This window comes from Tachyglossus aculeatus, chromosome 12, assembly GCF_015852505.1.
Source record: "Tachyglossus aculeatus isolate mTacAcu1 chromosome 12, mTacAcu1.pri, whole genome shotgun sequence".
Lineage (NCBI taxonomy): Eukaryota > Metazoa > Chordata > Mammalia > Monotremata > Tachyglossidae > Tachyglossus > Tachyglossus aculeatus.
In genome coordinates, this window is record NC_052077.1 from 5,936,683 (window position 1) to 5,949,939 (window position 13,257).

Sequence of the window (13,257 nt, forward strand, 5' to 3'; positions counted from 1 at the left end):
TGTGTTTACCAATTCTAGTGTATTTTACTCTTCCAAGTGCTTAGTACAGGGCTCTGTGCACAGTAAGTGTTCAATACAGTGATGATGATATTGCTTCCAGATAACACTGCAGAAAAATTGGAAAAATGGAGCTTAGTACAGTGCTTGGAAAATAGTAAGCGCTTAAAAATACCACAGTTAACATTATTACAAAAAATAAACTAGGCCTTTATACATAAGTGCCGTGGGGCAGAGGATGAGGCGAATGAAAGGTACAAATCCAAGTGCCAGGGTGATGGAGACGGGAGTCGGGAAAGAAGAAATGAATCAGTCCATCGCCCCTTGGCTCTTCCTTTCTATTTATAAATATAAATAATTTCTTAATTGATAATAATGTCTTTGTGGGCGGGGAATGTGTCTGTTCTTTCTTACTCTCCCAAGCGCCTAGTACAGTGTGTGCACCCAATGAATATGTTTGAGTGAATGAATCTTCCTCCAATAATAATAATCATGATGGTATTTGTTAGGCACTTAACTATGTGCCAGGCACTGTACTAAGCACTGGGGTGGATACAAGCTCATCAGGTTGGACACAGTCCCCGTCCCCCCGGGGCTTACAGTCTCAATCCCCATTTTACGACTGAGGTAACTGAGGCCCAGAGAAGTGAAGTGACCTGCCCAACGTCACACGACAGACAAGCGGCGGAGCCGGAGTGAGAACCCGGGATCTTCCGACTCCCGGGCCCGTGCTCAATCATTCATTCATTCCATCGTGTTTATTGAGCGCTTACTATGTGTATAGCACTGTACCAAGCGCTTGGGAAGTCCAAGTTGGCAACAAATAGAGACGGTCCCTACCCAACAACGGGCTCCGCTACGCCCTGCCGCTTCGATGGCTTCTAACATCCTTTTCTAATATTTTCTCCCGTTTTCCAGGTCCAGGACTGAACCCGCTGCCGTCGGCCCCTGGGTATGGATTCCATCCTCCCAACTCCGCCGCCGCCGCTCCGCCCCCAGGACCGTCCTCCTCCCAGATGGCCAGGAAAGCCGGTCCCCTGCAGCCGGACGGCCAGTACGTTCCCGACTACTATTCGGCCCGCTACACGGCGCCCACCCAGCACGTGGCGGCTCCTCATCCTCCTCCCCCTCACCCCGTGGGGTCCGGCGCCATGAATGCGGCGTTGGGGTCCCGGCCGGCGTACGGCGGGGGTCTCCCCGCCCCCGGGGTGGCGGTGGCGACTCCGGCCCACTTACGGGCGAGTGCCCCCCATCCGTACCCCGCTCCTGGCAATCATTACGGCGGCCCGGCCGCGTACTCCGCCACCCCGGCCGTGGCCCCTCAGGGATTCCCCAGCTCTTCCGGCCAACCTGCCGTCTCCGGAGCGGCTCATCCCGGCGTCCCGTACCCTCCCGTTCCTCCCGGAAATCCGTACGGGCCGGGGTTTACCTCACGGGGCGCCTCGCTGACCAGGCAGCTGCCGGAGAATTCATTTCCAGCGGTCGCCCCTCCACCGACTGCCGCGGTTGCCCACCCATCGCCGCCGAGGCCCCTGGGGTCCGGCGCGGCGTCATGGCCGGCTTCGGGCGGTCAGTCCTCCCAGGAAAACCTCCTCCGAAACCACACGGGATCCACGGTTGCCGCAGGCAACCCTTCAAGTACAGGTACGTCCCCGGACCAAGAGAAGCGGCGTGGCTCAGTGGAAAGAGCACAGGCTTGGGAGCCAGCGGTCATGGGTTCAAATCCCTCTCCGCCAATTGTCAGCTGTGTGACCTTGGGCAAGTCACTCAACTTCTCTGTGCCTCGGTTACCTCATCTGTAAAATGGGGATGAAGACCGTGAGCCCCACGTGGGACAACCCGGTCACCTTGCATCCTCCCCAGCGTTGCACGCAGTAAGCGCTTAACAGATGCCATCATTTGAGAAGCAGCGTGGCTCAGTGGAAAGAGCCGGGCTCTGGAGTCAGAGGTCGTGGGTTCAAATCCCAGCTCCGCCAACTGTCAGCTGTGTGAGTTTGGGCAAGTCGCTTCACTTCTCGGTGCCTCAGTTACCTCATCTGTAAAATGGGGATTAAAACCATGAGCCCCCCGTGGGACAACCTGATCACCTTGTAACCTCCCCAGCGCTTAGAACAGTGCTTTGCACATACTAAGCACTTAACAAATACCATCATTATTATTGTTATTGTCATTATTATTATTATAATTAAGGTCGAAAACTCTCTTGACCCATTCCGGACCGTCATTTTCCACCCTCTAGACTGTAAATCCTCCAGACTTTAAGCCCATTGCGGGCACAGATTGTATCTGTTTATTATGCTGCTGTACTCTTCCAAGCACTTAGTACAGGGAATTTTTTTCTATTAATGTCCCTCTTCCCCTCTACACTTACAGCTCATTGTGGGCAGGGACTGTGTCTGTTTATTGTTATATTGCGCTCTTCCAAGCACGTAGTACAGGGAATTTCTAGTAATGTCTGTCTCCCCTTCTAGACTGCAAGCTCACTATGGGCAGAGAACGTGTCCGTTGTATTGTTATTGTTCTATTATACTCCTGAGCGCTTAGTGTAGTGCTCTGCGTGCAGTAAGCTCTCAATAAGTATGACTGACTCCCATTTCTCCTGTAACCCCGTGGCGGCAGAATCCCTCCTAAAGGAAAACCCGTGTTGTGATTTTCAGCACCACATACGTGCTCCCTTGCATTCCTTCCCACCCTGCATCGCACTGTGTTCAGAGAGACACAAAAATGGTCCCCAAATCCGCCATCCCCTGTAGCCAAAATACCAAGGGAAAGGTTGAGGACTTATGTTGAAGTCCACTAAGTGTTCTGGTCGAGCCAGCCGGCCTCGGTTTGTCTCCAGTACGGGTAGAGGCAGGCTCTCTGCCCTGAACAGTGTACTAAGCACTGTCCCTGTCCCACAGGGGACTCACAGCCTTTAATGCCCATTTGGCAGATGAGGTGACTGAGGCGCAGAGAAGTGAAGCGACTTGCCCAGGGTCACACAGCAGCCAAGTGGCAGAGCCAGGATTAGGACTTTCGCCCTCTCACCTCGGGCTTTGGGGCTGGGAGGGGAGCGTAAATGAAGGGAGGAAGTCCGGGTGACGCAGAAGGGAGGGGGAGAAGAGGGAAGAAGGGCTTCGTCAGGGAAGACCTCTTGGAGGAGAGGAAGCTTTAATAGGACTTTGAATCTGGGGAGAGGAATGCATTGATTCAATCGTGTTTATTGAGCACCTACTGTGTGCAGAGCACTGTACTAAGCGCTTGGGAGAATACAATGCCACAACGAGCTTGCAGTCTAGAGTAATTGTAATCGCCTGATTCCCTGTCAGCCCCTCTAAGGACGGGGACTGTGTCTGATTCCCACTTCGTTCCCAGCTGTTTCGTTCCCATCGCTTAGTACAGCGCTCTGCACATAGCACTTAATAAATAATAATAATAATTATGGTATTTAAGTGCTGACTACGTGCCATGCACTGTTCTAAGCACTACTTTTACTAGTCCCGCCAGCCAGGTGACGCTGGGATGTTTTAATGATTTAATCATTAAATGATTTAATGATTTAAAATTTGCTGTGAGTTTCCTGGGGCCTCTCCCCAAGTGCTGGCCTGTTAGGAGATTGCTCTATTTTGCTATGGAAATTTGTTCTAGGTAGCATTCAAAATAGAGCACTGGAACATGGGTTGTTTTTTTCTTCTTTTTGATGTCGGTGGGGGGGAATCAGAACGCAACTTTGCCTTTGGCTCTGCACCGTGGGCCAGGAGCAGACAGGAGAAGGGATGGTGGTGTGTATTTTGGTAAGCTCCCCTTCTCCCCTGCCAAACCCAGGCTTTGCACCCTATTTAGGCAGGGTGGGAAGGAATAGGAGGTTCCTGCAGTCTTGCCAGGCTGTGGTGATGTGGGTCACATTAGAAAAGAGCCTCGGGGTACCCTAATTTTAAAACCTAGTTCAGCAGACTTGTTTATCATCATTGTTATTATTATTATCATTATTATCATCACTATTATTATTATAATAAGTGCTTACCATGTGCCAGGCACTATGTTAAGCGCTGGGGGTAGAAACAAGGTAATCAGGTTGGACACAGTCCCTGTCCCACATGGGGCTCGCAGTCTCAATCCCCATTTGACGGATGGGGGAACGGAGGCACGGAAAATTGAAGTGATTTGCCCAAGGTCACACAGCGGACATGTGGTGGAGCTGGGGTTAGAATCTAGGCCCTCTGATTCCCAGGCCCATCCTCTTTCCACTAGGCTTCCCATTTTTGGAAGCGTTTATTATTTGGGGAGCTCTCCACAGTGAGGGCGATGGGTAGAAATTGCACAGCCCGCAAAGCGGCCCTGCTCATGGTTTCAGAGCGCGGGAGGTGGTGTCGTGAACACTGTTATTTTCCAGGACCACGTGTGCCGTAATCGACGTCGTGGTGATTAGTAAGCGCCTTCCTCTAGACTGTAAGCCACTGTGGGCAGGGAGCATGGCCACCAACTTTGCTGTATTGTAATCTCCCAAGCGCTTAGTCTAGTGCTGTGCTCGTACTAAGCGTTCAAAAAACACACTTGATGGATTGAGTTTGACATTGCGTCAGATGTGTGTGCTGAATGATTTATCCAGGGTATATAAAGGAAAATAGAGTGGGAAAGGAGAGGATGGAGACTTGCCTCTGCTTTCTTCGTCTTTCTGGTGGTGCTCTGGGCATTGGAAAACGAACGGAGATTTGGGGAGAGGGTGACATTCTCAATGTTGTGTTAAGTGCCCCGAATTATAGATTGATTAAATAGTCCTCTATCTGAATTAATGTGAAAACCTGCAGGAACGTGTGCGTAAAGCAAACAGTGTAATGGTGCTCTGCCAGCTTCATTTTTCAGCATCCAACGTCTCTCCCCTTGAGCTCAATCTTCTGTCAAGGCAGAAATTAAGAATGTAAACAACAGTTCTCCGGGTGAAGACCGCTCATGTAGCTTGTTTATTTGTTCACCTAAACTGGCTGTTTCGGGCCTTCCTTACAAATCCGCTGGCATCGTGTCAGGCTCGTTAAAATCTTGCAGTTGTAGTAGAAACTCATGTCTTCAGCATCACCCAGGCATTTAGTGAAAATAAATCTTGAGGGGGGGCGAAAGCGGGAGTGCGATCATTTTTCTGTCAGCTGCCTGCAGGGTCGGGGAGGGATGCAGACGATTTGAAGTTTGTGATCATTGCCTCGTTCAGTTCTGTTTGAGGGCCCCGCATATAATAATAATAATAATAATAATAATAATGATGGTGTTTGTTTAGCGCTCACTACATGCCAGGCACCATACTAAGCGCTGGCGTGGATACAAGCAAATTGAGGTGGACACAGTCCCTGTCCCATGTGGGGCTCACAGTCTCAATCTCCATTTTCCAGATGAGGTATCTGAGGCCCAGAGAAGTGAAGTGACTTGCCCAAGGTCACACACCAGACAAGTGGTGGAGGGCGGGATTAGAACCCATGACCTTCTGACTCCCGGGCCTATGCTGTAGCCACTAAGCCGTGCTGCAGAGCGATTTCCAAGGCCCTGTGGGGAATCCCCAAGGCAATTATTGGTATTTGCTGAGTGCTTACGGTGGGCAGGGCACTGTACTAAGCGCTTGAGAGAGGACAATGCAACATAATTAGCAGACAGTTCCCTGCCCCTAATGAGCTAACAGCCCAGAGGACGGAAGACGAAAGGATGAGAGGACAAAAAACAGCAGAACCAGGTTCCTGCCCTTGAGGAATTTAACTATAATACAGAGCTAAATTCAGGAGGATGTGGAGGATTTGTGCAGTTTTGTGGCTTTTTTTTTTTCTAATGGGCACCGTACCAAACGCAGGGGTAGATACAAGCTTACTGGGTTGGACACTATCCATGTGTCACAGTCTCAATCCCCATTTTCCTGATGAGGGAACTGAGGCCCAGAGAAGTGCCCAAGATCACACAGCAGACCAGTGGCAGGACTAGAACCCAGGCCCTTAGGACGACTAGGTCTGTGCTGCCAAGTGCTTACTACGTGCCAGGCACTGTACTGATAGATACAGGCTAATCAGGTTCAGCGTACAGTCCCTGTCCCACACGGGGCTCACGGTCTTAATCCCCGTTTTACGGATGAGGGAGCTGAGGCCCAGAGACGTGAAGTGACGGAGCCAAGGTCACACAGCAGATGAGTGGCGGAGCTGGGATTAGAAGCCAGATCTGCCTGGCACCAAGGCCCATGCTGTGTCCCATTGTCCATGCTGCTTTCTGGGGCAAGGGTTTCACGGAGTTGCCAAGGAACCACCCGTAAGGTCCCTCTGTTCATCATCATCATCATCAATCGTATTTATTGAGCGCTTACTGTGTGCAGAGCACTGTACTGAGCGCTTGGGAAGTTCAAGTTGGCAACATATAGAGACAGTCCCTACCCAACAGTGGGCTCACAGTCTAAAAGGGGTAACAGAGAACAAAACCAAACATACTGACTGACATTCCCCCAGTTATCCATTCCCCTTTGGCAGTTTAGGCCCTGTTTTTCCTAAGGACCAGTTTCCTCCTTGTTACCTGGATTAATCACAGGATGTTGACTTCCTTTCTCTTCCTGTAAATTAAATCCTTTATAAATGCAAACATCCCCCCCTCCATCTGCCGTTCAGGTGCCCCGCCTTCATTATTAAGTTCATTATGGGCAGGGAATGTATCTGCCAAGTCTGTCGTAATTGTTCTCTCCCAAGTGCTTAGTTCAGGGCTCTGCTCAATAAATACCGCTGATTGATTGATTTTTAAGTCTCCAAGTCCTAAATGGGTTTTTTGTGTATTTGTTGTGTTGACCTTTCTTTATTGATACCTTAATGGTATTTATTGAGCGCTTTCTGTGGGCAGAGCACAGTACTAAGTGCTTGGGAGAGTACAATAGAGCAATAAACAGTCACATTCCCTGCCCACAATGAGCTTACAGTCTGGGGTGGGGGGGGGAGACAGACAGTAATAGAAATGCATATGTTACGGATCGTGGGAGTCAGAAGGACCTGGGTTCTAGTCCCGCCTCCGCCTCATGCCTGCTTTGTGACCTTGGGCAAGTCACTTAACCCCTCCGTGCCAGTTACCTCATCTGTAAAAAATGGGGATAAGAGTGTGAGCCCCACATGGGACAGGGACTGCGTCCAACCTGATTAACTTATATCTACCCCAGTGCTTAGACCAGTGCTTGGCACATAGTAAGTGCTTAATAAGTACCATTATCATTATTATTAAAAGTGCCATGGGGCTGTTTATTGAGCGCTTACTGTGTGCAGAGCACTGTACTAAGCGCTTGGGAAGTACAAGTTGGCAACGTATAGAGACGGTCCCTACCCAACAACGGGCTCACAGTCTAGACCTGGTTGTGGTAAAGGATTGTTTCACCTCTGTACTTTCCCAAGCAATCAGCTCAGTACTCTGCAGACAGTAAGTGCTCAATAAATACCCCCGACTGATTCACCAATACCACAGCTTGTCTCCAAAACTCCCTGTCACCTCAGCACTTTACATCAGTGTGTGTGTAACACTCTCAGTTCTGGGCCCACGTTCCTCCTGTTTAATTCTGGCCAATATTTCTTGTATTTCTTAAGCACTTCCTCCGTGCAAAGTGCTGAACTAAGTGGGGAAAGGGACGAGGATTTTAATGTAGAGACAGGCCCTGATCCCCAGGGCATCCTGCCTCCCGTCTAGCCTATGACCACCTCTGAAGGCTTTTATCCAGTAGCTAAGCTAAGAGATTGAACTTTGCAAGCCCGAAATATTTGAAACTAAAAGATATTTTGGGACCCCGGTCATGTGAGCCCGTTGTGGGCAGGGATTATCGCTCTTTATTGCTGTATTGTACTTTCCAAGTGCTCAGTACAGCACTCTGCATGCAGTAAGCGCTCAATAAATAACGATTGAATGAATGAACGAGCAAACTTCTAATGTTCCTTGGTCTCTGTCGCCTTACCTGGGAGAGTGATGAGATCATCATCATCATCAATCATATTTATTGAGTGCTTACTATGTGCAGAGCACTGTACTAAGCGCTTGGGAAGTACAAATTGGCAACATATAGAGACAGTCCCTACCCAACAGTGGGCTCACAGTCTAAAAGGAGATGTGGGCAGTCTGACCCTTGGTGACTGAGTTCAAAAATTCTCTTGCCTATGGTGCTGTTTGTTAAGCCCTTACTATGCGCCAGGCACCATACTAAGTGCTGGATTAGATCCAACTTGATCAGGTTGGACGCAGTCGAGATCCTACGTGGGGCTCACGGTCTTCACCCCCGTTTTCCTGATAAGGTAACTGAGGCACAGAGGAAGTGAAGTGACTTGCCCAGGGTCACGCAGCAGACAGGCAGCGGTGCCGGGATTAGAGTCCAGGATGTCCAATGGCCAGGCCTGTGCTGTATCCACTAGGTCACACCGCTTCTCGATAAAACAGTTCGGAAAGGTCGTAGCCTCGTGGGAAGCCCCACCTTTTAGCCCTTGAGGTTTGTTTTATTCTTTAGTACAGTTAATGCCTACCTCCTGGTTCACAGCAAAGTTCCTCTCCAGTCGGACGTTCTCATCCTCCTTTCCCTTGGAGGGGGCTCAGGGTATTTGCTTAGCGCCGCAGATGGGCTCAGGCGTGTGATTTGGAACCGTGTCGAGCGTCAGAGATGAAACCGCAAGCACGCCGTCTTGGCTCACCGGAGCGACTCCCTGGGATTTCCGAAGGTATTAAGGTCAGGTATTAAGGGCCCCAAACCCCCCGGGGCCGGTGGGTTTTTAGGAGTCTGGAGAGCTTGGTTTGGTGGCATCGCCTTGCAGGGGCACGAGGACGCAAGGACGTTTGTATAGAACCTGGGAATTTGTGTCAAATTGATGTTGATTTGGCTGAATGCTATCGCTTTCCCAAGGGGCTGCTGAAATTGAAAACCCGTCACTAGTGAAGCACATAAACATTTGCTCGTCTCTACTGGGAAGCCCTTGGAGAAGCAGCGTGGTTCAGTGGAAAGAGCACGGGCTTTGGAGTCAGAGGTCATGGGTTCGAATCCTGGCTCTGCCACATGTCTGCTGTGTGACCTTGGGCGAGTCACTTAACTTCTATGAGCCTCAATTACCTCATCTGTAAAATGGGGATTAAGACTGTGAACCCCACATGGGACAACCTGATCACTTTGTATCCCCCCGGCGCTTAGAACAGTGCTTTGCACATAGCAAGCGCTTAACAAATGACAACATTATTATTTTCCCCACCCTCCTAAACACAGACAGACCCTTCACAACTACTTTCCTACCCAAAGTTCATTATTATTATTATTACGCTATTAAGCACTTTTTGCCAAGTACTGTTCTGAGCGCTGGGCTAGATACGAGATCATCAGGACGGAAACCTTCCCTCCCCCTCATGGGACTCACAGTCTAGGAGGAAAGGTATAGCATCCCCATTTTACCGGTGAGGAAACTGAGGCACAGAGAGGTGAAGTGACTTGCTCTAGGTCACACAACAGATGAGTGTGGAGCAGGATTAGAACCCAGGTTCCGGGCTCATGCTCTTTCCACTAGGCCATGGTGCTGCTTTCAAGTACACGCATAACTCCCATAACTCATCTACTATCTTAGCTAACGATGCCAGTGTTGTAGAGATATGCGCAGGGTTTTGGCCTTCATTTTCACTTTTCATTTTGTTAAACTTTTTCTGAATTTTGGGGCATTCAGAACCACAAAGAAGAAAAGTGGGTGAGAAGCAGTCGGAAAAGGGTTGAGCCATTTCTGGAGAAGAACTGGGATTTATTTCTGCCCCTTATAAGTCTGCGTTGGTGGAAATATACCCTGCCTCCCTTCTCAGAAATGCTGGCGGGAGAAAGAACTTCTTCTGTTCCCGACACTGGGAAGCAGCGTGGCCTAGTAGATGGAGCACGGGCTTGGAAGTCAGAGGGACAGGGCTTCTAATTCCGGCCTCCATTTGTCAGCTGTGTGATCTTGGGCAAGTCCCTTCACTTCTCTGTTGCCTCAGTTACCTCATCTGTAAAATGGGAATGAAGACTGTGAGCCCCAAGTGGGACAGGGACTGTGTCTAACCCAATTTGCTTGTATCCATCCCAGTACTTAAGGCAGTGCCTGGCACATAGTGCTTAACAAATGCTGCAGTTAATATTATTATTACGTAGTACAGTGCTCTGCATACAGGAAGCTCTCAATAAATATCACTGATTGATAGATTGCAGAGCACTTTACTAAGTGCTTGGCCCCTATCTTCTTCCCTCTCTATACCTGAAGTACTGTAGAACTGAAAATAGATTTGCCCCCAAACATTTGAGAACCAGAAGTTTTGTTGCATCTGAATGATCCAAAAGTTAAACAGAGGGAACTCTTTGTAAAATCTGGGAATTTCATCGAAAGGAAGTAAAGCCAAAAAAAAATATATATATATATAATAAAATAAAGGTCCGTGCACCTGGAATAGCATGTCAGTGGGAGAATCAGCTTTGGATCCCTGAGTGGAGCAAAGAGATGAGAGTTGAGGTCAAGTCTTGAAGGTTGCATTTCTTGGTGAAGCAAAGTGCCTGTGTACATATTAGTGAGTTTACATGTAGCCCTTTTGCATATTTTTACACTCTGTTGCTTCCTCCTGCCTAGGACGTTCTTGTCTGTGTCTCCCTCACTGGATTGTAAGCCCCTTGAGGGCAGGAAATGTGTCAATTAACTTGGGATACCCTCCCCTCCCTGACACAGAGTAACCACTCAAATACTGTTGATTGATAGATTAGGAAATACAGCTTTTCTATAGACTATGAGGGAGGGGAGAGTAAAAGTGGAGCAGTCAGGAGAATGTCTTTCTATCTTTGGTTAATTTGGGGGTCCATACAGTAAGCTTTTTGTTGCCTTCTGTTGTATCTTGTATGTTATATCTTGTTGTTGCCTTTTCCGTTTCTTTTATCGACGTTGATTTAGTGAAATTCCAAAATAGGGCTGGATCTTTTATTAGTGTCTAGAGTAAGATGCTAAAATCCAGTGTACTTCCCTATCTTGGTCGACACCCTCTCCCCGACTTCCCCCAGAGTGTGTTACTTGATTCTTCCACAAAAGCAGTTAGCAGATCCACTCATTCCTCTCTACCCAAGGAGTCAACACCTGGTTCGAAAACTCGTCGGCACAATTATCATCATCAATCGTATTTATTGAGTGCTTACTATGTGCAGAGCACTGTACTAAGCGCTTGGGAAGTACAAATTGGCAACATTTAGTCTATTGTGTATCCATTCCTCTGGCAGGTCACCTTCCATCTCTCTTCCCCGTCCCTCTGTATTCCATGCTGCCGCAAAGACCCCTTCCTAAAACGACATTCAGCACACGCATCCCCTCCCTACAAAATCCTTCGCTGTTTCCAGGTTTCCTTCGCTTCAGACAGAAATTCCTTGCTATTACAGTCAATTTTCTCCGCTTTATCTAGTGGTACTACAACCCTGCCCACCTCTTAACTGAACCCCAAGCTCAACTTTCTCACCTAAGACTTCTTGCCCCTGATGTCGGCCAGCCTGGAACACACCCCCGCCAAATCTTCCAAAACTCAGCCCCCACCCCCCTTCAAAGCTGTATAAATTAGTTCATTCATTCATTCGTATTTATTGAGCGCTTACTGTGTGCAGAGCATTGTACTAAGCGCTTGGGAAGTACAAGTTGGCAACATATAGAGACCGTCCCTACCCAACAGCGGGCTCACAGTCTAGAAGGGGGAGACAGACAACAAAACAAAACATATTAACAAGGTAAAATAAATAGAATATGTAGAAATAAAATAAATAAATTGAGTAACAAATACGTTCAAACACATATATATATATATATATATATACAGGTGCTGTGGGGAGGGGAAGGAGGTGAGGCGGGGGGGTGGGGGGGCTCATTCATTCATTCAATCGTATTTATTGAGCGCTTGGGGAAGGAAAGATTTTATCAGTACCCCAAATCATATCAAACTACTACCTGCCTCTATACTTATTTATACCCACCCACTCCACATGTGCGTATAGGTATATTTGATTGAACATTCAAGTTGTATTCCACTGCTTGAAGATAGTTTTGTTTGCCTTCCCCTATTAGAGTTTAAGCTCCTTGTGGGCAGTGGACATATCTTGTGCTTGCTTATATTGTATTTTCCCCAGGTGTTTAGGTCAGTGCATTGCACTTATAACATTACTATTACTAATGGCGTTAGTTTTAGACTGTTCTTCTAGACTGTGAGCCCACTGTTGGGTAGTGACCGTCTCTATAGGTTGCCAACTTGTACTTCCCAAGCGCTTAGTACATGCTCTGCACACAGTAAGCGCTCAATCAATACGATTGATTGATTTTAGCCTTGTCTTCTAAAGTGTCACAAAGTAAAATAGCATCCTCTAGACTGTAAGCTCATTGTGGGCAGGGAATGTGTCTGCTTATTGTATTGTACTCTTCCAAGCGCTTAGTACAGTGCTGTGCCCACAGTTAAGCGCTCAATAAATACGATTGAATGAGTCAGAATGAATAAGCGCTCAATAAATCTGATTCACGGATTGACGTACTTGGGAGAGTACAATTCAACAGAATTAGCAGACAAGTTCCCTACCCAAAATGAGCTTACAGTCTAGTAAGTGCTTAACAAATACCATAAAAAAACCTCTTACTGCACACAGTAAGCGCTCAGGAAATACCCTTAACTGACTGATTAGCAAAACCAAGGCTGTGACTTTTTATACCCAAAGTATCTTTATTTTGAAAAAGTCTTCTGCGCTTGTGCAGTCTGAGGTTCAGTCTCCCCTATGAGATTCTTAGTCATTTTTTCAAGGTGGTATTTAAGTGCTAACTGTGTGCCGGACCCTGTACTAAGCACTGGCGTAGATACAAGATAATCAAGGTTGGACACGGTCCATGTCTCTCATGGGGCTCACAGTCTTCATCCCCATTTTTTCAGATGGGGGAACGGAGCCCAGAGAAGTGAAGTGACTTGTCTAAGGTCAAACAGCAGACACATGACGGAGCCGGGATTAGAACCAAGTCCTCTGCGCTCAGGCCCATGGTGTATTCAGTATGTCACGATGTTTCTCTTTGTGCTTAGTGCTAATCTCACCTTTGTGCAAATCTTTGCACTTAGGCTCTCGGGCCAAATGCTCCCGGATTTCCTGGAGCCGCCTAAGTGATTATACGCCTGTGTCCCACAACTGTTTCCTCCGATCCAAAAGTTTAAATGTCACATTTTTCGTGTTTCAGCGATAGAGTCGATACAAATCGGGTCCCCCCCCGCCCCTCCTCAGGTCTAGTTGAAACCAAACCAACTTGTCGAGGT

At 48.1% G+C, this 13,257-nt stretch overlaps 1 protein-coding gene across 2 annotated transcripts in view; it reads left to right on the forward strand.

Annotated features, from left to right (window-relative positions):
• The window catches only part of SEC24B (SEC24 homolog B, COPII coat complex component), a 109,484-nt gene that overhangs the window by 25,417 nt on the left and 70,810 nt on the right, over positions 1-13,257 (forward strand). The window contains exon 2 of one of the 2 annotated variants that reach the window (XM_038755099.1): positions 916-1,051. In XM_038755099.1, the coding sequence (XP_038611027.1) occupies positions 952-1,051 (100 nt within the window). In that variant the 5' untranslated portion in view covers positions 916-951. Of the gene's footprint in view, positions 1-915; positions 1,642-13,257 lie in introns of those variants that run through there. The other variant, XM_038755098.1, reaches the window with a different exon arrangement.